The sequence below is a fragment of the Phyllopteryx taeniolatus genome, chromosome 5 (genome assembly GCF_024500385.1).
Source record: "Phyllopteryx taeniolatus isolate TA_2022b chromosome 5, UOR_Ptae_1.2, whole genome shotgun sequence".
Lineage (NCBI taxonomy): Eukaryota > Metazoa > Chordata > Actinopteri > Syngnathiformes > Syngnathidae > Phyllopteryx > Phyllopteryx taeniolatus.
The window spans coordinates 33,273,513-33,297,924 of record NC_084506.1 but is presented as its reverse complement, the minus strand read 5'-3'; the positions used below and the strand labels follow the sequence as shown (position 1 = coordinate 33,297,924).

Below are 24,412 nucleotides of genomic sequence, written 5' to 3'. Positions count from 1 at the left end.
TTTGATGTTCTTCACTTCCTGAGGAAAACTAAGGGCGTAGTCACACCTGCCGCATTCAGTCGGCTTCAGACGAACCAGGGTCCTTTTGTACAGGCGTAAATCCCTGTGCGGCGCAAACAAGCGCTCTGAGACCACCTTAGAAGGTTGCGATCACAGTACACTTCCAAATGGACTCGGTGCCTTTGGTTTGCATTGGGAATAGTCACTGGCCTCCATCCGACGCAAGTCAATATCCCGTAGCTTCTAAACGCTAGTGAATGTTGCACGTCATACCCGATCTGCCCTCTTCTGCTTAGCAGTGCGGTTTGTAGCACGCATTTGCCGGCGGCGTTCCAAAATGAGAACTCGAACGTCGTGAAAGTTGAATGAGCTGCTCGTTGTTCTGTCAGGCTGTGAGTATAATGTTCACTGGACATGCTGAATGTCAGGCAGGTCACGCCGTCCTTTATTATTGCTCCCCCAAAATCCCCGGTAGAGGACCTAAAACTTCGCTCTTGACGATCCAGATTCTTCTGCAGCTTTTTATTTTTTAAACCTGTCCTGTTCAGCTGCATGGCCTTGCAGAATGGTAGATCTGTATGCCTTTGTGCTGGAACAGTTTTGCTGTGAAACGGGAGTTTGAAATATTCCCTCTGCTTATTTCAAATTGTGTTTTTATTATTATGTTGATAACTAACCAAGAGGACAGAAAAGGGCAGGCCAGGATGTGGGAAAATGAGCAAGGCAGTGCTGTCGAGTGGTGCGGTGGGATTCTTTTTTTTTTTTTTTGTGTCCAAACACCTGTAAGAACCTTTGAGTTATGTTCCTATAACCTGTGTTCTTATAAGTGATTCCAATAATTAGTAAGTAATTAAAGTCTATAGTGTTTCTATCGAACTTATTAGTGAAAGAACACCATATCACATGCATCTTAAGTCAACTGGTGTTGGCCAACAACCAAGTACTGAGTCATGTTTTGATTGGGGCTCAAATACTCTTTCCCTCAATGAATTGGAAAAGAATTTGACTCTTGTGATTTTCTTTTTGATATTGTCTCTCCGTGTTAAAATACACCAACCATTCAAATGATAGACTGCTCCTCTTTGTCAGTGACTAAACTTACAAAATTAGTCAAAGATCAAATCATTATTTCCTCCCAAAGTGACCGAGGCATGCCAATGAGCTTGTCGCCTCCGTGGCAACCAGCAAGTTGAACTTGTCAGGGGGCTCATGTACAAAGATTTCCTACTGAAACATGGCGTACGCTCAACTCCAGAAAATGTCATACGCACAAAAATATCCAGTGTGTGAATCTGTGCGTACGCATGAATCCAAGCACCTTTCCTTCTTACATCCCAATCAACGTAGAATTGCGTAGGCGACCCCTCCCTGCCCACATTTAAACATGCAAATCAGATTTCAATGAACCCTGTACCTGAGATCCGCATGATCAGAAAAAAAGAAAATATGAGAGGTAATGAAGACAAATATTTGTTTCTGAATGTGAAGTTACTCAATAAAGTAGAGGTGCGCAAGAAAATCCTCTTTTGGCAGGCTGTCCTCCTAATGCCGGAACATTAAGAAGCGTAAGAGGGGTGAATCGGACACCGCGTGTGCGGCTGTCAATGCTGTGGAGACAGAATAGCGCACACACGCTGAACTACACAAAAGTGGTCAGACATTAAGGTGGATGTTGAAGCGGAAGACGGTGGCGGCGGAACCGGCACGGAGGGCCTCACCCCGTTTGAGGCGAGAGTCGCTGCGATCGCTGCTCTCACGTGCGACTGACTCGGACCACCCCACGAGGTTAATACCATGACTTTTTAGAACTCCTAACAAATGTGTTCATACAGTAACCCTAACCACTCAGCCCTGGGAGATAAAGGCTCATGCGGAAATGTTGCGTGTGTGGTATTTGTAATCAAGCTTTTCAATTCAAATAGAAGCACATCAGCATATCAAAAAATGTGACTCCTGTTTGATTACTTAATTTATGATTTTAATTCACAGGAGACGCACACTGAAAAAAATATACTTAATTTGAACATGTACATTGGTTACACATGATTAAAATGTGTTAAAATTATGGGGTTTTTTTGTAGGAGAATTGAATCATGTGCAACCAATGTACATTTCAAATTAAGGGAATTCAAAGGACTTTTTTTTTCAGTGCATGTGCTGCAGTCACAAGAAGCGATTGTGAGTGCAATAGGCAGCATAAATGATCACCTTGATCAATTAATAGGGGTCCTCACAAATACCAGGGATTCATTAAATACACATTAAGTCCTTCCCTCCATTACATTGTTGAAATCAAATGTTGCTGGGCATTAATTGCTCATCAGTGCTAATTGTTCGTGTCTCTGATGTGCAGATTTGATGTGATAACAGTTTCCCAGGATCCCTTCTAAGTGTCGCCAAAACGTGCTTACGCCAGCCATGAAGTTGGCGTGAGGCACCGCACATTTCACTCTTGATACATCTGAAGTTTGCGTACGCCGCGTTTTTGTGCGTACGCACCTTTTGTACAGGAGGCCTCAGGTGTCTCGCTAGCAAAGCTCCTCCTATCGAATTAGCGGCCTGTCTTCACAAATTTCACGTGAAAACAAAATTGCAGATCCTGCAGTAGGCAAACAAATTTTATTTCTCAACATCTGCCATGAAAAAAATAAAAGAAAAATATTTACATTTGAAACTTTTCAGGGACAAACTTAACGATTGGCGAGTCGGATCTCGGTGGCCTGCGCCACCATCTTGTGATAGGCGGCCAGTTTGTCACCCAGTTTGTCGTAAAGCTGAAACGACAGCAAAACGGCGTACCGTCAACAGGAAGTGCTGACACGGGAACGGGAAGTGGCGGAGGAGGACTCACGGCTTGGTTGGTCTGCGTGTTCTTGAGCGCTGCCATCAGCTGATCGATGGGCGTGTACGGCAGCCACACACTCGGACCACGCGCCGACAGAGGCGCCTGACCGCAAAAACAAATTTCTCACGTGATCGTCTGGGAGTCCAAAATAATCTGTCGACGATTCACCAAGTAATGGCTTAGGAGTAATGCTGGGCGTACGTGGGCTCCCTCTAGTGGTAGGGGTTCTTTTTAAAAAAGGATTTTAATTCATTTTTGGGTGGTCATTATTCGCACCGTAACTATTGAATTATTTGTTTTAATCGACTAATCTGGCAATTATTTTCTCCAATTAATCAATGAATTGGAATAATAAGAATAAGCATTTGTTTAAGTTTTCATCCCTTTATTAAAAAAACTGGACTATTTCAAAGTGACAAACAAACGATTCAGTTCCTGGTTTGGTCCGTAACATCTGTCAGAAAACGTGGATCATTGTTTTCCAAAGTCAAAGCAGATGTTTGAAAATGTATTTTGATTAAACACAAAGCGAATCGCTCTGCTTTCACGGAAGACGACGCAAATCGGAGAAGATTTACTGGTGAGAGGCTGAAATTCTGATTTGGACCGTTTGAAGTCCAACAAGGTCTCTAAACGAGTTACGAACGATAGTGTTACAGTGTGTGACGAAGTGAGTGTATGTTATAGTGCGTGCGTGTGTGTGTGTGTGAGAGACGGTCGCAACAATGGGGAAATGCCGCAGCACACCGCAAGCAAGCTCTCGCTCTCGCCCTCTCAGCGTCTAATTGGTCCCGGTTACCGGGGACTCGTATCGCCGACGCAACTTTCTCCCAGCGACCGTCACGCGCCGAGTCGAGGCTCGCGTTTGTTCACCGCGAGGTTTGCGCGCTTCCTATTCTCACCTCAGTTACGATTGGATGTCCTAAAGTTTGACGACAACAAAACTGTGCGATTCACTGTACCAATAACAGCAAGAGCGGTACACGTAGCCTATAACACGACGAGCGCTCGCTCGCTCCAGTCAACAAAAGCCGTAGATGTGAATCGGTAGAGACGTGAGCCGCGCGCCTACGGCGACGCTAAGCTAATGTCCTCGCATCGCCTTTGATGCAATGTCGCCGCACCAGACACGACCGCCGCGTCCGTTAGCCGGATCTAGCCTTCGTATGCGCGGCCGACCCGGAAATTCGGGTCCCGTTCTCCCCCTGTGGATTGCGGCGGGGGGTCCGACCGGAGCCCATTTTCTGTCCGTAAGAGGCGACATCTGTTAAATTGAGCTTGCGCTCGATTCCAGAAGTATCCGCCGCCGCCGCCGTCAGCAACCGGTCAACAGCAACTCCACTTTGGTCTCATTTGGGTCGACTTGAGTCGCGCAACCCGTCTAGCGTGTCTTACCTTGATGCCAAAGTGTTGGTGTCCGCGTCCCAGAAGCGCATCCACGTACTCCATCACCAGCTCGGCCGCGGCGTCCAGCAGGTCAAAGTTCAAATAGAGGCGCAGCAAAGCTGGCGGGTCCACTTCCTGTGCAACACAAGACATGAGGGTGTGCGTGTTATGCTTTTTGTTTTGTTTTTTTCATCTACATACAGTGACGTGAAAACGTATTCTCAAATTCTTAGATTTGTGCACAGTTTCCCCACTTGAATGTTTAAGATCATCAAACAAATGGAAATGACAAATATAACCCAAGTAAACTTAAAATGCTGTTTTTAAATGCTTTCATTAATTAAGGAACAAAAGCGGCCCTGTGTCAAAAGGAAATTGTTCCCCTTGTTAAGTCTGGAATTGCGGCTAATCCCGATTGTCACCGATTACTACCCGTTCGATCAACGAAACACGTAAACGGAATCTGTGGCGACAAAAGATCTCAAAAAGCTGCAACAAAATGGCACGATGTAGAGAAATAAAGTCATTGACATCTATCAGTCCGGAAATCGCTCCAAAAGCCGTTTCTAAAAGCTTGAGGATTCCAGCGAACCATAGGGAGAGCAATTATCCTCACGTGGAGAAAACACGGAACAGCGGTGAACCTCCCCAGGAGCGGCCGGCCTACAAACATTAGCCCGAGAGAACAGCGATGACTCGTTCGGGAGGCCACAAAGGAACTCAGGACGACTTGGAAAGAACTGCAGTCCTCCCTTGCCTCAGTGAAGGTCAGAGTTCATGACAGAACAAGCACGAGACTGAAGGCCAAAAATGGCATCCGTGGCAGACTTCCAAGGCCAAAAAGAACATCAAGGTTCGTCAAAAACAAAAACAAACATCTGAACGAGACTTCCGAAGAATATTATATGGACCGACGAGGTCAAAGTTGAGCTCAATTTTGGAAGGTGTGCGTCTCGTTCCGTCTGGCGTAAATGTAACACAGCATTTCAGAAAAAGAACATCATAGCAACAGTCAAACATTGCGAGGGTCTTGGGGTGCTTCGCTCCTTCGGAACCTGGGCAACCTTCTGTGATTGATGGAGCCCTGCTTTCTGCTCTGCAACAGAAAATCCTGAAGGAGAATGTTCAGCCATCGGTTTGTGACGCGAACGTGGGTTCTGCAGCAGGATACCCATCCAAAAGACACAAACGCAAAGTCAATTCTGAATGGCCTAGTCAAAGGCCGGACTTGAATCCGATTGAAATGCAGCGGCGTGACCTTCGAAAGGCCGTTCATGCAGGAAAAGCCTCCATTTGTGCAAGGAAGGATGGGCCAAAATATCTCCACAGACACCAAAGACTGGCAGTTCTCGAAAACGCTCGATTCCAGTTGTTGCTGCTGCTGAGGATGGCCCAACCAGTTCTTAGGTTTAGGGGCCCAGTACTTTTTCCACACAGGGCCAGGTAACTGAATCGTTGTTTCCCCCCCCCCCCTCCTTAATAAACAAAATCACTATTTCAAAACGTTTTAAGTTCACTCGGCTTGTATTTGTCTGATAATTGAACACCTTCTACTGCAGATTTGAAAATGGACCCTTTCACACCCCACACCACCGACCACAATCACTCCACCGACTTCTGCGCCGTTAATCATCCGCGAACAGGATGCGAGACGCATCTTCCAACAACAAAAGATGAACCACGTGTCCCCATCCCGCCTCCAAGTCTGCGCGGACCGGCTCGCTCCGGTCTTCAATCGATCTCTGGAACCGTGCGAAGTTCCATCCTGTTTCAAACGCTCCACCGTCATTCCAGTCCCCAAGAAACCTGCAATCTCGGGTCTGAATGACTACAGGCCTCTGTGGTCACGAAGTCCCTTGAACGTCTCGTGCCGGACCACCTCAAGACCCCCTGCGGTTTGCCTACCGAGCGAACAGGTCTGCGGACGATGCCGTCAACACGGGACTGCACCTCATCCCAGAACACCTCGACAGTGCAGGGCCCCTACGCGAGGATCCTGTTCCTGTTCTTCAGCTGCCCCCTCACGCTGTCCGGCCGCCTCGTGTCAACCGTCGAGACCTTCGGGTTCCTGGGAATTCCGGTCTCCCGGGACCTGAAGCGGGCGACCGACAGCCCTTTATTGCTCGGTGACTGTTCTCTGTCCATCGACCCGAGCGGCTCCGACTCCCGGAGACGAGTTAGTTCGAGACGAGTGTGTTTTTGGGACAGACTTGGCAAATCAAGATTTGTTTGATGATCTTTAACATTAAAGTGAGCTAATTATTTGAGAAGTGCGCCAATCCTTTTCAACGCCACCGTATTAGGGTTGTACGATACCACTCGGCCATTTCTCTCTCTCTTTTTAACGCTGCAAGTCTGAAAAAACCCCAGAATAGCATACTCGTGACGCGTTTGTCTCTTTCGTCGCCCGGACATTTGAGAAGAGCGTCCGTCGAAAAGAGACGAAGCTCAGTCCAGCCCAAAAGGCGCAACGTGGGTTAGGGTTCTCCTCCATCAGGAAGAAACACAAAAGAAGCAAGCGTGCGAGTGTTTGGCCAAACGGTCGCTCGAGGAGGACGACGTCGCACCGCGGGAAGTTTTGTCGGGCCAATAGCGGGGCTGAAAGGCGATCAGAGCATTAAGTGCGCGCCATGCCGGCCGGGTTCGAGAGGCGCACTTTGTAGGACTTGAGCAGCCAATCGGGCGGCGGCACTCCGTGCGACAGCAGCTGGACCAGAACCCGGCGGTGGTGAAGGGCGCCGGACGCCGGGAACTCCGAAAGGAACCAGGACAGGAGACGCCAGGCCTCGTCCGCCGCGCTGGAAGAAGCCACGTCGCGTCGGGTCAGCAAACGGCGGAGCGCCATTTGGCGAACGTCGACTAAACGGGACGGGAGGAAACCTGGACTCCTTGGTGTTGACCACGGACGGCAGCTGATTGGCCGCCAACCACGGCCACGCCTCGTTTTGAGCCTCCTCGCCACCGAACTGGAGCTTGATGCACCTGACAACACAGAGCGCGCATCCCATCATCATCCAAAGTATTCCTCTCGCGCTTTTCCTATGCTATAACGCGAGTGTGTTTAGACACGTTGACGTGGAGAAGGACGCGCAAACGAGGACGAGAACGCACCCCGACTGCTATTTCCTTCATAGAATCAACAAATGGGCAAACCATGACTTGACTGAGTCATGGTAACCGCGGCGACTGAACGCAACTCGCGTGACGAGACGCCGGAGGACGAGAAGAAACACAATAAAATCGTGACAACACGCAAATAATGAATCGAAAGAAATCAAAGCATCAACCGTCACGCGCCTCGTTAAGATCGGAAGCTCACCTGAAGGTCAGGGCATCGAACAGGGATCCCGGCGGCAGCTCGAAGACGTCGCACAGCCGCCGGGCGCACGTGAAGAGGGCGGCGTCCAGCAGGAGGCGCAGCAGCTCGCGCGGGTCCGCGGCGCCTCAACACAACGGGGCAGACGACGGCGACGATTAACGGCGGGCGGAAGAGGACGGAAGCCAGAGCGGACGGGGACGGCCGCCTACCTGCGACGACGGCGGCGGCGGCGGCGGCCCGCGGCCGATGTCGCGCCAGCGCCAGTCGACACTCGGCCATCGTGAATTCTTTCTCCAGGTCGCCCAGCTCCAAAATTTCCACCTGACGCTTCACTGACACACAGGACGTGACATCACGCGCCACCGTCAACGTGGCGTTCACGTGACCGCAGCTCACTAATTGATGACATCATCGCTTTCATTTCCTGGTCGACTGGCACTCAACTCCTTGAGCCAATTTTGCCCTCCTATTTTCCACCACCAACTTACATTTGCCATGTTTCTGTCTCTGCCTCTGGGCCAGATTGGCGCTCGGCGAGTCATTTCGAACTCGGCAGCGTTGACGCAATTGTAAGACATCGGAACGAATACAATTCAAAACAAAGCGCGTTAGCATTACCACCTTCCTGGCAACCTTATTTGGGTTTTACGTTTGTACTGTATGTCTCAAAAGTGGAAGGGATTCACATCTCTCAAGAGGAATTGTTGCGACGCCCGTTTGGGATTGATCGGCAGCTGTGAACTCTGACCTGGGGGGGGCACAAACTCTCCGTCCGAATTTCGTTTGGGAGACGTTCCCGGACGCTCGGACTGCAGTAAAGGAAAAACAAACATTTGGTGAGCGAGCGCGTGTAGCGTGCGCGTGTAGCGTGCGTGTGTAGCGTGCGTGCGTGCACCTCTGGGACGGGCAGAACCATCCACGCGTACTCGGGTCTGATGAGGCGCATACAGTTGATGGCGGCCAGGAAGCAGTTGACCTGCTTCTTCAAGCTGCGTACGGAACCCACCTCACGACTCAAACGCAGAGCCAGCTCCAACATCACCGTGCCCGCTACACACACACACGCACACACACACACACACACCTTTAGCATGTGTGGGTGCGTAGCAGTGGGGGATATAACCAATATACTCAATATATCGCGGGTTGTTCCACATAAGATGTATGAAACAAACATCAGGTAATAATCCTCATGTAAGGTTTTCTTCTTTCACAAAACACTTTTTGTAGCAGGAAAGGGAAGACAAAAGCGTAGAGAGCAAAAAAAGGCGAGAGAGCCGGCGAGTTCATTGAAAGACGACGCATTCAGGAAGAAACGCAGCGCCGGTGCAAGTTCGGCTTTCGCTAGCGAGACGTAGAACAAAAGACGGTCATCTGCAAAATATGCCGCAAAACCGTTCTGCCGCCACCATCTGAAATGCCGTCCACTACAAAACCAAGAAGGCCTCACACCCAAGCATGTCCACCGCTCCTCTACACCCCGAAAACGGCAACAGAACTAGCACCCGAGCAAATTTTGCCCGAAATGGAACAAAATCCCAAAACCTGACCCGAGACGTGTCATCAAGACGCTTGAGCCAAAGTAGAATTTGCTTGGTCGTGTGCGTACCTTTCCTGTAGTTGTGTCTGCAGATGTGAAAGGCGTAGAGGAGTTCGTAGTAGTTGTGCGTGAGAAGGTCCACGCCTCTCGCCCGCGATTCGATGATGGCGACCACCTGACGAGAGAGAAGGGGCGGGGCTAGCGGTCACTCGACCTCTCGCCGGATTTGATTGGCGTTTTCGTTGGGTCTGACCTCGTCGTGCAGGTTGACGTAAGGAAAGCGGACCAGGTCGTGAAGCTGAGCTCGTTCGCACAGAACCACGACCAGCTGCCGAAGACAGTCCAACTGCCTGGAGACACACACACACACACACATAGAACATGGACGTGTGTGTGTCACGCGTGTGCGTACTTACATGCTGGAGTCTGGGTTCTGGATCAAAGCCTGGTAAGCTTCAGTGTTGTGCCCGAGGTCCAGATGATGCTTGAAGATTCTGGTCCACAAGGCCGCCTGCATACAAAGTACACTCGTGCTCTCATCGAGTTCCAGTCGCCCGTCGTCAGACGGCGGGCCGGGTCGGGACCGAGTCAAGGCCTCGTCGCTCTCTTGCGGACCCACGGTCATCCATCCAGCCATTTTCTACACCGCTTCTCCTCACGCGGGTCGCGGGTGTGCTGGCGCCTGTCCCGGCCAACTCCGGGCGAGAGGCGGGGTACACCCTGGACTGGTCGCCAGCCAATCGCAGGGCACATAAGTCACACCCACACCTACGGGCAATTTAGAGTCTTCAATCGACCCATGTTTCTGGGATGTGGGAGGAATATGCTGCCATCCAAGCAACGTCTTTTTCATGGACGCCCCCCCTTCTTATTTCAGCAAAACAATGCCAACCCACATTCTGTACGTGTTAAAACAGCGTGGCTTGGTCGTAAAAGAGTGCGGGTACCAGACCGGCCTGCCTGCAGTCCAGACCCGTCCGTCTCCCATTGAAAATGTGTGACGCATTATGAAGCGTAAAATACGACAACAGAGACCCCGGACTGTTGAACGGCTGAAGCTGTACATCGAGCATCTACAAAGCTTCAACAAGGAGTGTCCTCAGTTCCCAAACGTTTTTAGTATGTTGTTCAAAGAAAAGGTGACGTAAGGCAGTGGTAAACATGACCCTCTCCCAGCTTTTTTGGAACGTGTTCAAATTTGCTAAAAACAATCAAGTTTATCCGAACATCTTTGTAGTGTTTGCAATTAAATAAGGTCGAAGAGGATTTGGAAATCATTGTATTCTCTTTGTATTTATGTTTAACAACGTCCCAACTTGTAGAATCAAAAGACTTTCATTTACGGTACAGACGGATCGAACTTTTTTCCATGCAAAGCAAAACCACAAATAAATGTGAAAAGGAAATGTGCCTGTTGCCATTTCAGTCTTGTCTGACAGTTTGGCGAGATAAATGGAAAACGCCTTGAGAAAGCCGTGCGAGCGGAGCCCTCCCAATTTGAATGGAAGCTCGCTGCTCGATTGTCTTCAGTGTTTCCACTTGGACTTGTCCCCTGTATGACCCATTAAGCTGGAGCGTTCAAAGAAAGTTCATCCTGATCCGCTGCAATCATTGTGTCCAACCTGCGTCAGTAAGTGTGTGCGATCACCTGACTGCTGACATCATTGACAGCCTCCGCTAACGCTAACGTCGCTAACTGGATGACAAGTTCCGGTAGACCGACATCCTCCAGCAGACGCAGCACCTGACAACACACACACACACAGTCTGTTAGCATTAGCACAAACTACATCTGTGCAATTCGGACACAATTGTATATCCCAATAACTACATATATCCTTGAAATAATTGATTTGTTTTTCATTTATTCATAAAACACATATTTTGTCAAAATAAATAAATACAAATACCCAGTGGCCAAATATGTGGTAGTACAAGCACTTTTCAAGGAAGGTAGTACATCGCAAATAATAAATACAACAACAAAAAAAACACCAAGTGCCTCAAGTGACATTCAAGTTTAAGCAGTTTCAGGATCTTGTGCTTAAAGGTCAGAGGACAAAGCTTGACATTTTTTTCTTGATCACTTTAGAACCTCTTTACATCCATGGCAGATTACATACAGCAGTTAAATGGCTAAATAGGATGCAGAATGCGCCTTCTGCTTTTTCCCGCGCTTTCAGGTCTTCGTCTCTTTCCGGCGCTGTGACGTCACACGAGCCAAACATCCTGTTCATTCGGCGTCGGATTTGTCGTCGTGTGATTTAACGATGTCGCGATGGTTTATTGTGGCATCGGGTTGTACAAATGGTTCAGACAAGAAAGTCACTGGACAGGGGAAGAAACGTGCTCGGCTACGGCTTCCCTACCGAGCATTCCAAACTGTGCCGATCACTTGGAACCGGTGTGTTTTGAGAAAGCATCGGATACACGGGTGTCGTTCGGGAGAGGCCGAAACCGGCGTCGGGGCCAACTGTTTTTCCTACGGCCGTCGGCGGCGAAGCGGCTATACAAGAGGTGAGCATTTCCTTGTATATACTTACGACTCTATTGGAGTTACTATGCACCGGGCAGTGGGGAAAAAAGAGCCACTCAGTACTTCTCAGTACTGTCGTCTGGACTTTTGCCGAGATGACAAGCCGACAGACGCACGGCAAAGACTTTGTGTGCGGCTCCTCGAGCGAGGTGCACACAATATACCGCCCGTGTCGCTGAAACGTACGTGAATATATAATGCGTATAGTCGTGTTAAAAAATCTTGGCACCGCATTATTTCAAGCCATGAGTGTATAGAAAGCCGGAAGGCGAAGCTCTCGATTTACCGGTGGATCTCCGTTCCTCCCCTCACCTACCGACCGACCGAAAGAACGAGATCCCGGATACGAGCGGCCCAAACGAGTTTCCTCCGCAGGGTGTCTGGATCGCAGTCCATTAGCATGAACCTTGCAGTCGCGCAGTGAGTTGGAAAATGTATGTTTCATATGTACCAAATATGACTTCTATGAGTTCATATAACCTTCACATGCTTTGTCGTTTCATGTTGTGACAGCTAGCTGTTTTTTGATAAAGATGAATTGAGTGCAGCTGGACAAAGATAATCGTTTTGCTTTCATTTTCTTCTCCGTCTCTCTCAATTCCGCATAACGGAGGTGATTGTTTGCTTGGACTTCAGTGAAGGGTGACAACTCGCAAGACTTGTACCTTTCCCTCTCTTTGCAAAGACTTCTTTTGTCCTTGTAATGAAAACCCACAAAGAGAAGATTGCTTCCTTCCTTATTCTGTCAGAAAAAGATTTGCCAAAAGACTTGGCACAAACCTTGTTGTAGTAATGCAGCGCGGGCGAGCACGCGGCTTCAGCGGCTTGGTTGTCACCGGCGCCTGTCAATCTCATGAGAAAGTCTTCCTTCTCCACCTCGGTGATGGCTTCCTGGAAACACTGCAAGGCCTGATGGGAAACCAGGAAGAGGTCGAAGGTCACGGCAAGCGCTAACCACCTTTGAGGTGGTCTCGTCTGTGTGCGCGCTCACCTTGTGACCCTCGCCGTTGGCTAGGTAGCATTGAGCTAACATGAAACGGCAGGAGCCGACGTTCACCTGACACCACGGACCAATCAGACGCACGTAGTCCTGCACCCACAAAAGGAAGCAGTGGACTTCCTCTCTCTTTCACAAAAAAAAAAACTTGACCTTTTTAAAGAAGCTGTGTAAGCGATTCGGGAGCAGAAAAATCAGCACAACGTTCACAACGCAGCAGCTGAGGGAGAAACGCGTTCCTCAAGGTCTGCGTGCGTGCGTGCGTGCTACGGCTGCACGGTTAAATTTGAATTGCGATGGCGATTTTGGCTGCCACAATTTTTGACATTTAAAACACGGCCCTGCTGCATATGAAGCACTTTCTCAAGCTAGTCGAGAACGCATGGTTAAGCCTTCATGAAGCTACCTAAAGAACACGCGAGCCAGGCACTCCCTGCTGCGCTAGCCTCTCAGTCACTCAGTGGAACTATGAGCGCGAGTCCTGCCTCGAGAAGCGTGTCCCAAATTCTCCCGCTAATACACCCAAACGATGCCCAACCCTATTAATAATCGTGATTGCAATATTGAACAAAATACTCAGGATTAATATTTTGGCCATAATTGTGCAGCACTGGGTGTGCGTGTGTGTGTGTGTATAGCATCATTCACTCAATTCCCTACTCCCTCGTGACTGATGATGTCATCAGTGCGGTGATGACATCGCACTGTACAGACCTGCAACTGCGTGTACTGACAGTTGGCCATGAGGCATTCTGGGAAGTGGAACGTCGGGTTGCTGGGCCAGCTGGGACGCGGCAGTTAAGTTCCCTTAACAACCTGTCACGTCAAGACACCGTCAATCTTCACGAGGAGGATACAGCAGCTGAGCGAGCAGCTGGACGACGTTGGCCATCATGTCGCTCCAGTTGACGACGGCGCCGCCGCCGCCTGCTGCCGCGCTTTGGGAGAACAGGTGGCGGATGATCAGTTTGCGGCCGCAACTCTGGTAGAACATCTCCACGGCTGACTGGCAGCTCACCGCTGAACACGGAAACACATGCACACACGAGGAGCATGTTTTACACGCGCGCGCACTCGCACTCACACACACAGGAGCGAAGTTGTATTGTTTGTAACCTGTGTTGTAGTTTGTGAGCGCGTGGGTGTCATTCAGGTGCAAGGCGTTGAGGTGCTGCAGATTGGCGTCCCTGGAGGAGCACGGGTGAGGAGAGGCGAAGGGTCACGAGCAGAAGCGACGTGCACGTGTCCAAAGAGGCGAGCGCACTCACATGGCGTCGTCGGCGACAGTCACGGTGATGCTCTGACTGACGTGCTTGAGCAGGAAGTAGGACGACAACAGCTGAGACGTGCGCACAATGGCTTCCTGTTGGATCTGAAGCAGCTGAGACCCTCCGCCTGACAACACCTGACACACGCAGCTACTTTCATTAACACCGCATGTGCGTACGATCAGAACGGTACCGCCTCTGCCTCCATTTGAGCCAGGAAGAACCCTGCGCGTGTGTGTGCGCACGCGTATACGTACGGGTTGTTCATGGCGCAGGCAGATCTTGAGGAGGAGGAGCATGTCCCTGCAGAGGAGCATCCGCGTGGTGCTCACGTGACTCAGAGCTTGACACACCAGCGACACGGCAGTGGCGCTGGAGTACAACTGGCACACGCTCACACGCACACTCATACTCGCACCTACACGCACACACGCACGCACGCACGATCACTTCATCTGTGATTGGCTGATGAAAATGAGCTAATTCATGCCGTGGACGTTTCAATGCGCCAACTTGAATCCGAACGTTTCCTTCCACGGACGAATATACTCCTCGTGAACGTTCTCAATGAGGAGCCATGCACTTACAGAACCCTCCAAAAGTATTGGAACGGCAGGGTCCATTCCTTTGCTCTGGTTATATTCTGAAGACATTTGGGTTTCAGATCAAAAGATGAAGAGGAGGAGAACCCCCCAAAAAAAGGACCGCTTTTATGACATGATATTTACATCTCAACTTGTTGGAAGCCAGCCACTTTTCAAGTGAGCAAAAGTATTGGAACAGACCTCATCAAGCTCCACTTCTTCCCCACAGAGGGCCATGTAACAGTAAAAACTGCATTTTAGGTTTACTTGTGTTGGCTTTCTAAATTTGTTTGATGAGGGGAAGTGTGAAAAAACATGCAAAAAAAGAAATAAAGCAAGCAAGCAAACACTTTCACACCGCTGAAGGTGTTGTGAAAAGGGTGCACTTTCATGTTCGATCGACTTCGATTGTTTAGCGTTACAAATGTACAACACCGTCAATTTTTCCTTGCAGGCCGTGACATCAGCGCATGCGCACAGAGCGTAGATGTAAATACCGTGAAATAAAAGCTGGAATTCTGAACTGTTGTCTCCTATTCATCTTTTGATCCGAAACCCAAATGTCTTCGGTACACGACAAAAACAAAGGATTTGACCGTGCCATGCCAATACTTTTGGATGGGACTGTACATTTGAATAACAGCAATCCAATCAGAGCAAAGCTTATTAACATATCCAATATGATTGAGAAATCCGGTCATCTTAAAAAAAAACAAATAGACTAGCTTGAAAAAGGTCATTCTGGTCATTTTCATCCCAAATTCTCCCGCTAATAAACCCAATAAAAGGACAAACAAACAATACAATTTTCAATTAAAAAAATAAAGACAACGTATTTTCCTTGTTTTAAATAAACAAGGTGCAATTGTGGCGGCACGGGGGACCACTGATTAGAGCGTCCGCCTCACAGTTCTGAGGACCGGGGTTCCATCCCCGGCCCCGCCTGTGTGGAGTTTTGCGTTCTTCTCCCCGTGCCTGCGTGGCTTCTCACCGGGCGCACCGCTTTCCTCCCACATCCCAAAAACATGCATGCACGTTAATTGAAGACTCTAAATTGCCCGTAGGTGTGCATGTGAGTGCGATTGGCTGGCAACCAGTTCGGGGTGTGCCCCGCCTCCTGCCCGACGGTGGCTGGGATGGGCTCCGGCACGCCCGCGACCCTACTGAGGAGAAGCGGCTCAGAAAATGGACGGAAGGTGCAATTGTCTTTGTTTAAGGTTTACTTTTCGAGTGAACTTGAACTGGGAGTGGCAAAAACGCAGCTCCACTCTTTTAATGAAAAGTTCATCATGAAGCAAACTGCCGCGAGTCGAGTCGAGTTCACTTCACGCGACGACCTCAATATGGTTCTTGTCGATAAACGACCGAAGGAAGGTCCTACCCGGTAAGATGGGACCTTCTCCGAACTCCGAGTCCGTCTCCAGGTCCACCTCCCTCAGCAGAACCGACACGGCCGCCGACAGGTTGCGGATGTCCTGCAGTTTGCACTCGATGTCCTCCATCAGATTTTGACTGCACACACACCAAGACACGCACGATGACCACGTGACATCGCCGCATCAATACATACGTGCGTGCGACTGACTTGTCGTGCGCCAACATTTTGTCCAAGATGACGTCGGCGCTGGTCTCCGGCGACTCGGCGTGTCGGAGGGCTTTCTCCATGTGGTCCGCCATCTCGAAGGACACGGCGTCCCTCAGCAGACGCAAACACGACAACAGCGTCGCCACGTCCGCACTCACTGACGATTCTGAACACACGCGCGCGCACACACGTCAGGACGCGCAGATGCGCGCGCGCACACACACACACAAATGGGCCGGCAGTTTACCTTCGGCGAGCAGCGTGTCGTCTCCACACAGGAAGTAGTCGTCAGAGGTCAGGTAGAGATGGTCCACGGCGAAACAAGGCAGCAGGAAGGAAACGAAACCCTAAAAAGGACAACAACGCTGCTCTCCAGCTGGCACAACGAGATGGGGGGGGAAAAAGGCGGCGGCGTACCTTCTTGAGCAGGCACGCCATGTGACTGTGAGGGCTGACGCTGATGGCCAGCGGCGTGGACAGAACCTGCTGGTACTGAAGACAGCACGCGTACAACTTGGACCAGAACTCCACCTGAAGGTGGCGATATTCCTCCTGGGAAAACTCAAACTCGGTCACGCTGCTCTGGAGCTGAAACAAACCCACAAATTGACTGCAGCTGCAACTTTGAATCATCCATTCATATGTCCATCCCTTAAAGGTCAGTTATGGGCTCAGTTCAAATTCATATTTGCATTGTTTAGGTTGTGTAATACATGCACGTCACTCCCAGCAAATTGTCAACTACAGTTTAGCTTATAAAAAAAAAATAAAATAAAAAAATAAAAAATGAGGTTTTTATGCTGCGTATAGCGCCCTCCCTGAACATACCCGAAGCTTGAGACACGGTTAGACACGGGGTGCGGTTCCTCGAGCCACCGCAAGTGGCGTTGCAATTGACAAACACGGCGCGCTACACTCTATACGCAACGGCGAGCAACGTGTCGGAATATGAAGATGAGAAGGATTTCGACGTACAGCCGCACCCGACTGAACTCGGCGTACTTCCGAGCCGACCGGACGGTGACGACGACGAGCGGCCAAGTCGCAGCCGCGGGCTCCATGCGACGCTATGTCAAAAGCATGTCTTACTATACACTCATGGCTTGAAATAGGTTTTTAACACGACCGCACGCATGATATATTCACGTACGTTTCAGTGACACGGCACAAGCTTTTACACAGGATGCAGTATTCCTATATATTGTGTGCACCTCGCTCGAGGAGCCGCACACAAAGTCTTTGCCGTGCGTCTGTCGGCTTGTCATCTCGGCAAAAGTCCAGACGACAGTACTGAGAAGTACTGAGTGGCTCTTTTTTCCCCACTGCCCGGTGCATAGTAGCCAGAAGAGAGTCCAAGAGGAAATGCTCACCTCTTCTCTGTGCCGCTTCGCCGCAGCGAGATTTTGTTAAGATCCAGACAGCCGTAGGAAAAAGGGGTGGCCGAACTACACTTGTGTATCGAGGCTTTCTGCCAAGTCTTTCTCAAAACACGTTGTTTTTCGAAGTGGTCGGCACAGAGTTTGGAACGCACGGGCAGAATGTAAGGTCATCATCGCCTGCCACCGTGGGGGACCGAGGTTAAAGAGACCCCGACCGGACCGTCCGCCCACATCCCCCGGACTCACGGCTGCGGTGTCCTTGAGCGAGACACCGACACCCCGAAATGCTCTCCGGGCGCTTGGGCCGCCCCCGGCTCCAGTGTGTTCCACTAACGTGCGTGTGTGCTTCGGTACGGGGTGACAACTCGTACGACTTTGCAAAGACAAGATTGCTTCCGTACTTATTCTGTCAGAAAAAGGTTTTGCCGGATGCAACAAGCAGAAGGCGCATTCTGACTCCTATGCATCCATTTAACTGCTGCATAGCTGCTATATCATCACTGCGAAATGACTTCAAGAAAGAGAGTTGTCCTCTGACCTTTCACTCGTTCCCCGCCGATGCCATCTAAAGACGTCAGTGGCGTTTTTTGTTTTTTTGGGGCGTTTTATGTGTGATCGTCAAGCCTCTGGATAACTGCAATGAAGAACGGCACCCGGTAGAGGGCAACAATGCCTTGAGGTGAACATCCCTCCCCCAGATTGAAGAAGAGGAAGGAGGAGGAGGAGACAACGAGAAGAGGCAAGCATAATGGCGGAAACTGAAGACAAAGTGAAAACAAACTTGCGGTACTAGAAATGTATTGCCGATAGGAACGACGCCTCAGATGCATCGAAATAAGCGGTATCAAGGATGACGCTCCGAGCCGATCGCTTTTGCCCAAAATGCCGGGCCACGTGGAGAGATGCTCTCGGCCGCTTGCCAGCTGATCCTAAATGGAATCCGGAATCGTCAAATGAGTCAAATCCCTCTGGATTGCCTGGAAGCGCCCGAGTTTCGTCCCGAGACCCTCCGGATGATAACGGAGACGAAGGTAACTAACTCGTTTGCCGCTAGCATTAGCTACATTTAGGCGGAATCATACAATTCTCCTCCAATCCTTGTTACATAAACAATTTAGTTCCCATTACAATGGAACATCTGGTGCCAGTACCAAAAATCAACAAATCAAGTCAATGATTGACTCACTCGTCGTTTGAAATGGGCTCGCGAGTACTTCACGTTGACTCGTCAGAAAATCGGACGTTCATTGTTCATTGAAGCCAACGGAAGGTTGCTTCGCGGTGGTGGTGATGGTGATGATGAGGACGGCGGCGGCGCTCACCTCGTTCTGGACGGCCAGCGTGACTTCCTTCTTCAGTCCCTCCCAGGACACGTCAGAGAGGACACACGGGCCTCGCCGGAAGATCTCACGGTGAAGACGACGCGGATGAAGAGTTATCACGCTGTCACGGTAACGTGTCCCGTCCCCGTGGTAACAGGCGCTCACCTGGACAGCTTTGACGACGGCCGCCGGCGTGAAGCGAAGCGGAGAGAAGATGGCGTCCAAGTAGGTCTCCTGTCGATCGGTACACGCGCGCCCTTTCAAACGTTTTGCTTTCTCGCTCGACGCGGCGAGCTCGACGGACGACTTACGCGCGGGTCGCGGTCCTCGCCGATGTCGACTTCCTCTTCGGGAGGAGGCTGAACAAAAACCTCATTCCACTGGCCCGACTCGTTCCTGACAAACAACAACGAACGGAGACAGGAAGGAGGAAGTCAGAAAGGAAGCAGAACGTTGCGGAAGAAGCAGGAAGAAGGAAGTTGGACGCAGACAGGAAGGACGAAGCGAGGGACGAAGAAGCGTCTCACTGTTCAAAGTTGACGTATTTGACAACGCTGTCGTTGGAGTCGTCCACCCAAAGCGCCCAAAGGTCAGCGGAGGTCAGCGCGAAGTCCACCAGATTCTCCTGCGCCAAAACATTCCACACGGTCAAACCGAGAGCCGCTGACAACGAGTCACGCCGGAGAGTCCCGACGGGCGCCGCACCTGAGCGGAGAAGAGCGACGAGACACGCTCCAGGCCGAAGCGCTCGCCGTCAGCGGCCAGCAGCTGCAGCACCACGAACTGGCCTCCGCGGGGCGTCGCCACGTACACGGCCAGGCGCAGGCCGGAGGCGGCGCAAGAGGTCAGGCGCACGCGGTGGCCCGCGCCCGCCGCCCCCCCGCGCTTCACGCCCGCCGACAGCGGCACGTAGTCCAACGTGTCCGCCTCCAGCACGCACGCCTCATCCTGAACGCACGCACGCAAACACCACAAATGCCTTCAAAGGCCACGTGGCGCAAGTGGCGCTCCACATTTCAGCAGACATTCGCCACTGAAATTCTGATATTTTCAAACCGATATGAGTAGTTAGCACTCAAATTGGCAACATTTCCCAAAAGCAAATGCCGAGTGCGCTTGGATTGGCCGCTTTACTTCCTCGGCAGTTCCTAAAATGTCCACTAAAGATCCCTCGACAGCGATTTGGGAGTTGGCAATGAGCGAACGCTTTGAAATCTTGAAATCTTTCAACTCGCCAAACGCCACGCTGCAAAAACGCTCTCTCTTACCGAGTGAATTCATTTGATTTCGGATTTGTTTTGTACCAATTGTAAGAAACATCTTATTTTAAGAATCTTTTCCATTGGCAGATTTTTCTTTCCGCAAAATGTCTTGCTTTCATATTTGGGAAAGTTTTGTTTTGCTACTTTCAACGACAGATGCACTAAAAAACAAAAAAAAATACAAAAAAATAAATAAACAAACAAACAAATAAAATGGAACGAAACGATCAAATAACGAACGTGCGTGCGTGTGCGCGCGCTCACCTTGAGGGACCACACGCGCAGTTTATGATCGTGACACACGGCCACCACCAGCGAGTCGTCGTCCAGCGCCCGCCCCGCCACGCTCGCCACGCAGTCCGAGGCGCTACGGTCGCCGCGCATGGCGCTCGGGATCCAGCCGGACAAACGCCGCATCACGGAACTCCTCTTCAGCTCCGACACGCACACGGCCCCTGCGCGCGCGCAGACACACGCGCACACACAATGCATCAGCTGCACACCGTGACCGTCGCTTTGTGTGCGCGCGTACGAAGCTGCCCACCTTGCAGCGCGTTTGCGGATAGCGTGACGACCACCACGCCCCCCGTGGGCGACGCCAAGGCGTAGTGCGCGTCCCCTTGCGGGGTCAGCCATGCGGCGGCGGCACCCGCCGGGCCGCCGGCGGGGATGTACGCGGCGGGGATGGCGGCGGCGTGACACGCGTCCTCCAGGTTCAGATTGGCCACGTCTGTCAACACCGACTGCATGTGGAGCTCCGTCGCCACATCCTGAACATGCCAGCGGTCACGTTAGCTTTTCCAATCTAACTGGGTGTCATCATGGACATTTCTCAATGAAACTGGAATTGAAGGACACGTTTTCCATTCCATATTCCCAACGCCGGTGAGAAATGTTAAGTGTTAGCCAACTAGTACTTACGCTGCGATACATGCGTTTCGGGTGCGGCAGCGGCACCCTATGAACGCTCCGATCGGTGGCGACGAGGACGACGATGTCGTCGGGGGTCTCGGCGACGGCGACGCCCCCCGGCACCACGCGGCAGTGTGCGAAGCGCAGCCGGACGGCGTTGTTCAGCAGGTTGCCGTCCAACCAACGCTCCACCAGCTCCACCGCGTCGCCAGACGTGCTCCTGACCGAAACGACAAACGCAAACATTCTTCAAACGGACACATTTTGAAACTCTTTCAAAGTAAAAGGTTCTCTTATATTCTTGCCAAAATGTACCGTGGCAAAAGCAAGTGTTGTCCTTGCAAAAGAGAAAAAAAAGACACATAATTACAAGAATAATAAACAGAAGGGGGGGAAAAAAATGACATTTATTATCATAAGTAAAGAAAAAAAAAAAAAAAAAAGAAAACTAATTATCATTAAGATGAAGCAGAAGGGAAAAATAAGAATAAGAATAATGGTAAGAAAAGTGTTAACGAAAAGAAAAGTAATAGCAATGGTCATCATAAGCTGAAGATGAAGCAGAAGAAAAAAAAAAAAAAAAAAAGAAAAAAGAATGGTAACAATCATCATCATCCGAAACAAAAGCAAAAGCAAAACAATACTACTATGGATAACAACATAATCATCATGATGAAGATGAGAAGCAGCATCCTGACCATGTGATGAATCTGCTGCCGGCGACCGAGTGCACGTTCCCGCCGCCGTCGTAGTGGAACGCTCCGGCAGAGTCGGCAAATTTCACAGCTCCCGGAGCGGCCGCCGAAGCTGCGCACAACACATCGACATAGTTCCGCTCTTTCCGTCCATTTTCTAGGGCCGACGTCGAGCGAGAGGCGGGCGGCCGTTTGTGTTTGTTTGGGCCAAAATACATCTAACATATAATTTTATATCGCAAAACATGTTATTACAAAGTTAAGTGTCTTCGCATTACGATATAAAGCGCCGGAAGCAAACACGGTCGGTCGGTTTGGTTCCGCTCGTGCGGCGTCAGCTTTCGATGAGCTTCCCGTGTCTCCGGGCTGCCGTAAAAGCTTGAAGAATCCTCTGGTGACGACGTGGACGTACAGCCCATAACGCAACACCGCACTACCGTTTATTAATTCACGGAAATGAGCGTGAATTACCCGAAAAGTCGGGCGTTGACTTCCGTCGGCTTTCTGCCGACCGAGACGCCGCGTGACCCTTCGCCGACCGCACGGCCGACGCTCCCGTTATCATCGAAGGTAAAAGGACATTTTGAAGGACAAGAAAGAACATCAAGAGAGTCATCCTTCAACTGATTACATCTTCTCAAGGGATTAGGAGGAAGTATGGGCGGGGAAGGACCAAGTGCTACCCCTTTGATGAAACTTCCTCTTTGAGTAAGTTAAGACTAACTCTGACTCACGCAGAACAGGACAGTCCAAAACACTTAACATCAATCGTGTATATGGACATCTCCATTTACGCCCACTTCAACCTCTGCAAATATCCAAACAGATTTTGTGCATGTTAAGCCTTTTCCTCTCATATGCGTTCACTTGACAAACAAATCTTAAAAAAAAAACCCTAACGTGCACAAAATGTGTAATATTGGTGCTATCGTTTGAATCTCTTCAGAGGATGAGTGGGCATACGCGGAGTTGTCCACCTACATTTTGGTGATGATGGATGGCACTTTTGAGACATTAAGCTTGTTAGCGTTGTCCGTTTTATACTCTACCCAAATTGGAAGTTTACAGTTAAGACTTCCTTCTGATTTATGACAGATAAATAATTCGGCGAACTCCTCCCGCCTGTGACAAACTTGCAAGTGGGACACTCAAGTACGTTGGGATAGTCCCGTGATACTTGCACAAGTTTTTTTTTCTTTTAAGAATGTTTGTTGTTTTGTTCGGCAGCTGTGGGGGGACCAAACACGAGCAAATTCCATTCCATAAATAAATAAATAAATACATCAAGAACATTGTTAAAAGTCGCACGGCACAGCACGCTAACGCCGCTAGCTGCTGTTAGCGTTTGTTGTCCGTTTCAGCGCGTTGGCGCGTTTGCCACAATCACAACGCGACAGAATCCACGCAAGTATGCGATTATCTCACCAAGTTTGATTTGGACCTCTCGGAACCTTTGGACGGCTTCCCGCTCAAATGCGCAAATTTCCATCAGGCTTCCACCCAGCGACGCCGCCATCTTGGCCTCGAGGAAGGTGACGTCACAGCGGCGCGCCGACTAGGCTCCAAACTTTTAAAGGGACAGTACATATATATACACGCACACACACACACACACACACACACACACACACACGTATGAATACGTAGATACGAGCGTAGACACAGCATGAATGGGTAGATACGCCAGCGCAATGAAGCAGCCCGGAACCGCCGCTCTAAATAGCGCCCATAGACCATGCGTGGACATTGAAATTAAGTCGTAATTTGCTTATTCCTCAATAGAGTTTCATTAGGGTTACTGTTTTGTCAATACCAAAGCATATGCTATCAATAAACACAATTTTTAAAATAATACATTTAAATATAGGCGGCACGGTGGGTGGCCAACTGGTTAGAGCGTCAGCGTCACAGTTCTGAGGACCCGGGTTCAATCTCCGGCCCCGCCTGTGTGGAGTTGGCATGTTCTCCCCGTGCCTGCGTGGGCTTTCTCCGGGCACTCCGGTTTCCTCCCACATCCCAAAAACATGCATTCATTGGAGACTCGAAATTGCCCGTAGGTGTGAGTTTGTGAGTGTGGATGGTTGTTTGTTTGTATGTGCCCTGCGATTGGCTGGCAACCAGTTCAGGGTTTACCCCGCCTCCTGCCCGATGGTGGCTGGGATAGGCTCCAGCACGCCCGCGACCCGCGTGAGGAGAAGCGGCTCACAAAATGGATGGATGGATGGAAAACTAATGCATTACGCTTAAACGGGCACACTAAGCAGACAGCGTCACACATTATTCATTCACCTGGTGGTGGGAAGCTACTCGTGTAGCCACAGCTGCCCTGCAGGGGGCAGTCTGATGCGAGCCCGGCTGCCATTCTACGACCACCACAGTCTTGCCCGGGGACAGGACGACGAGGCGCACTGGGGCGGGGATACGAACTGACGACCCTCCGGGGTGTACCATTACCCTCTGTGCCACACATTTCGCATTTCTTTTGTGACCTGAAGCCAAAGCGGTCCTTGCAGATTGACACGATATTTCAAATATGTGCACTGTGCATTTCCGAGGGCAACCATTGAAAAGCACAAAAAGGCAACGACTGCAGACGAAACGTCAAACGCCCGCCCGGTTCCCGCTCTGCCCTTTAATCTGCCCCATCGAGCATTTACATGATTAAGAGTCCTGTAATATTTGTGGCATTATTTTAGCATTTAACCCTAAATATGTATGCATTAAAATGCATCTATTCTTTTGCTTTGTATTATCTCATTGATTAGGTCATTATTTTAGTGAA

General features: G+C 50.2%; 1 protein-coding gene across 4 annotated transcripts; it reads right to left on the bottom strand.

Moving 5' to 3' along the window:
• Nucleotides 1–1,971: 1,971 nt before the first annotated feature.
• On the bottom strand, nt 1,972–23,197 carry nup160 (nucleoporin 160). Of its 4 annotated transcripts, XM_061775157.1 has the most exons (35): nt 23,056–23,197; nt 21,634–21,742; nt 20,945–21,155; nt 20,568–20,793; nt 20,288–20,478; nt 19,467–19,709; nt 19,289–19,386; nt 19,073–19,157; nt 18,927–18,995; nt 18,762–18,845; nt 16,478–16,648; nt 16,308–16,407; nt 16,061–16,226; nt 15,857–15,987; nt 14,149–14,309; nt 13,892–14,028; nt 13,740–13,810; nt 13,481–13,643; nt 13,338–13,407; nt 12,618–12,716; nt 12,407–12,535; nt 10,739–10,834; nt 9,507–9,601; nt 9,344–9,440; nt 9,160–9,265; nt 8,446–8,600; nt 8,299–8,359; nt 7,760–7,882; nt 7,551–7,674; nt 7,112–7,213; nt 6,888–7,029; nt 4,241–4,366; nt 2,852–2,947; nt 2,696–2,774; nt 1,975–2,599 (listed from the first exon to the last, which is right to left on the bottom strand). In XM_061775157.1, exons 1-35 carry the CDS (start codon nt 23,144–23,146, stop codon nt 2,544–2,546), a joined length of 4,263 nt encoding a protein of 1,420 aa, XP_061631141.1. In that variant the 5' UTR covers nt 23,147–23,197; the 3' UTR covers nt 1,975–2,543. The 4 variants fall into 4 exon arrangements, with proteins under 4 accessions (XP_061631139.1, XP_061631141.1, XP_061631142.1 ...); XM_061775155.1 differs by having other exon boundaries at nt 1,972–2,600; nt 13,892–14,309; XM_061775158.1 differs by lacking the exon at nt 1,975–2,599 and having other exon boundaries at nt 2,601–2,774.
• Between the last annotated feature and the right edge of the window lie 1,215 nt (nt 23,198–24,412).

Bases quoted from the DNA above. Each gene is read 5' to 3' on its own strand.
- nup160 (XM_061775155.1), bottom strand. From the start codon at position 23,146: ATGGCGGCGTCGCTGGGTGGAAGCCTGATGGAAATTTGCGCATTTGAG. The intron at 18,996-19,072 runs GTAAGTCGTCCG...ACCGATCGACAG, and splicing joins GCGAGGACCGCGACCCGCGC to GAGACCTACTTGGACGCCAT. The intron at 13,644-13,739 runs GTTACAAACAAT...TTCCGTGTTCAG, and splicing joins GCTCACAAACTACAACACAG to CGGTGAGCTGCCAGTCAGCC.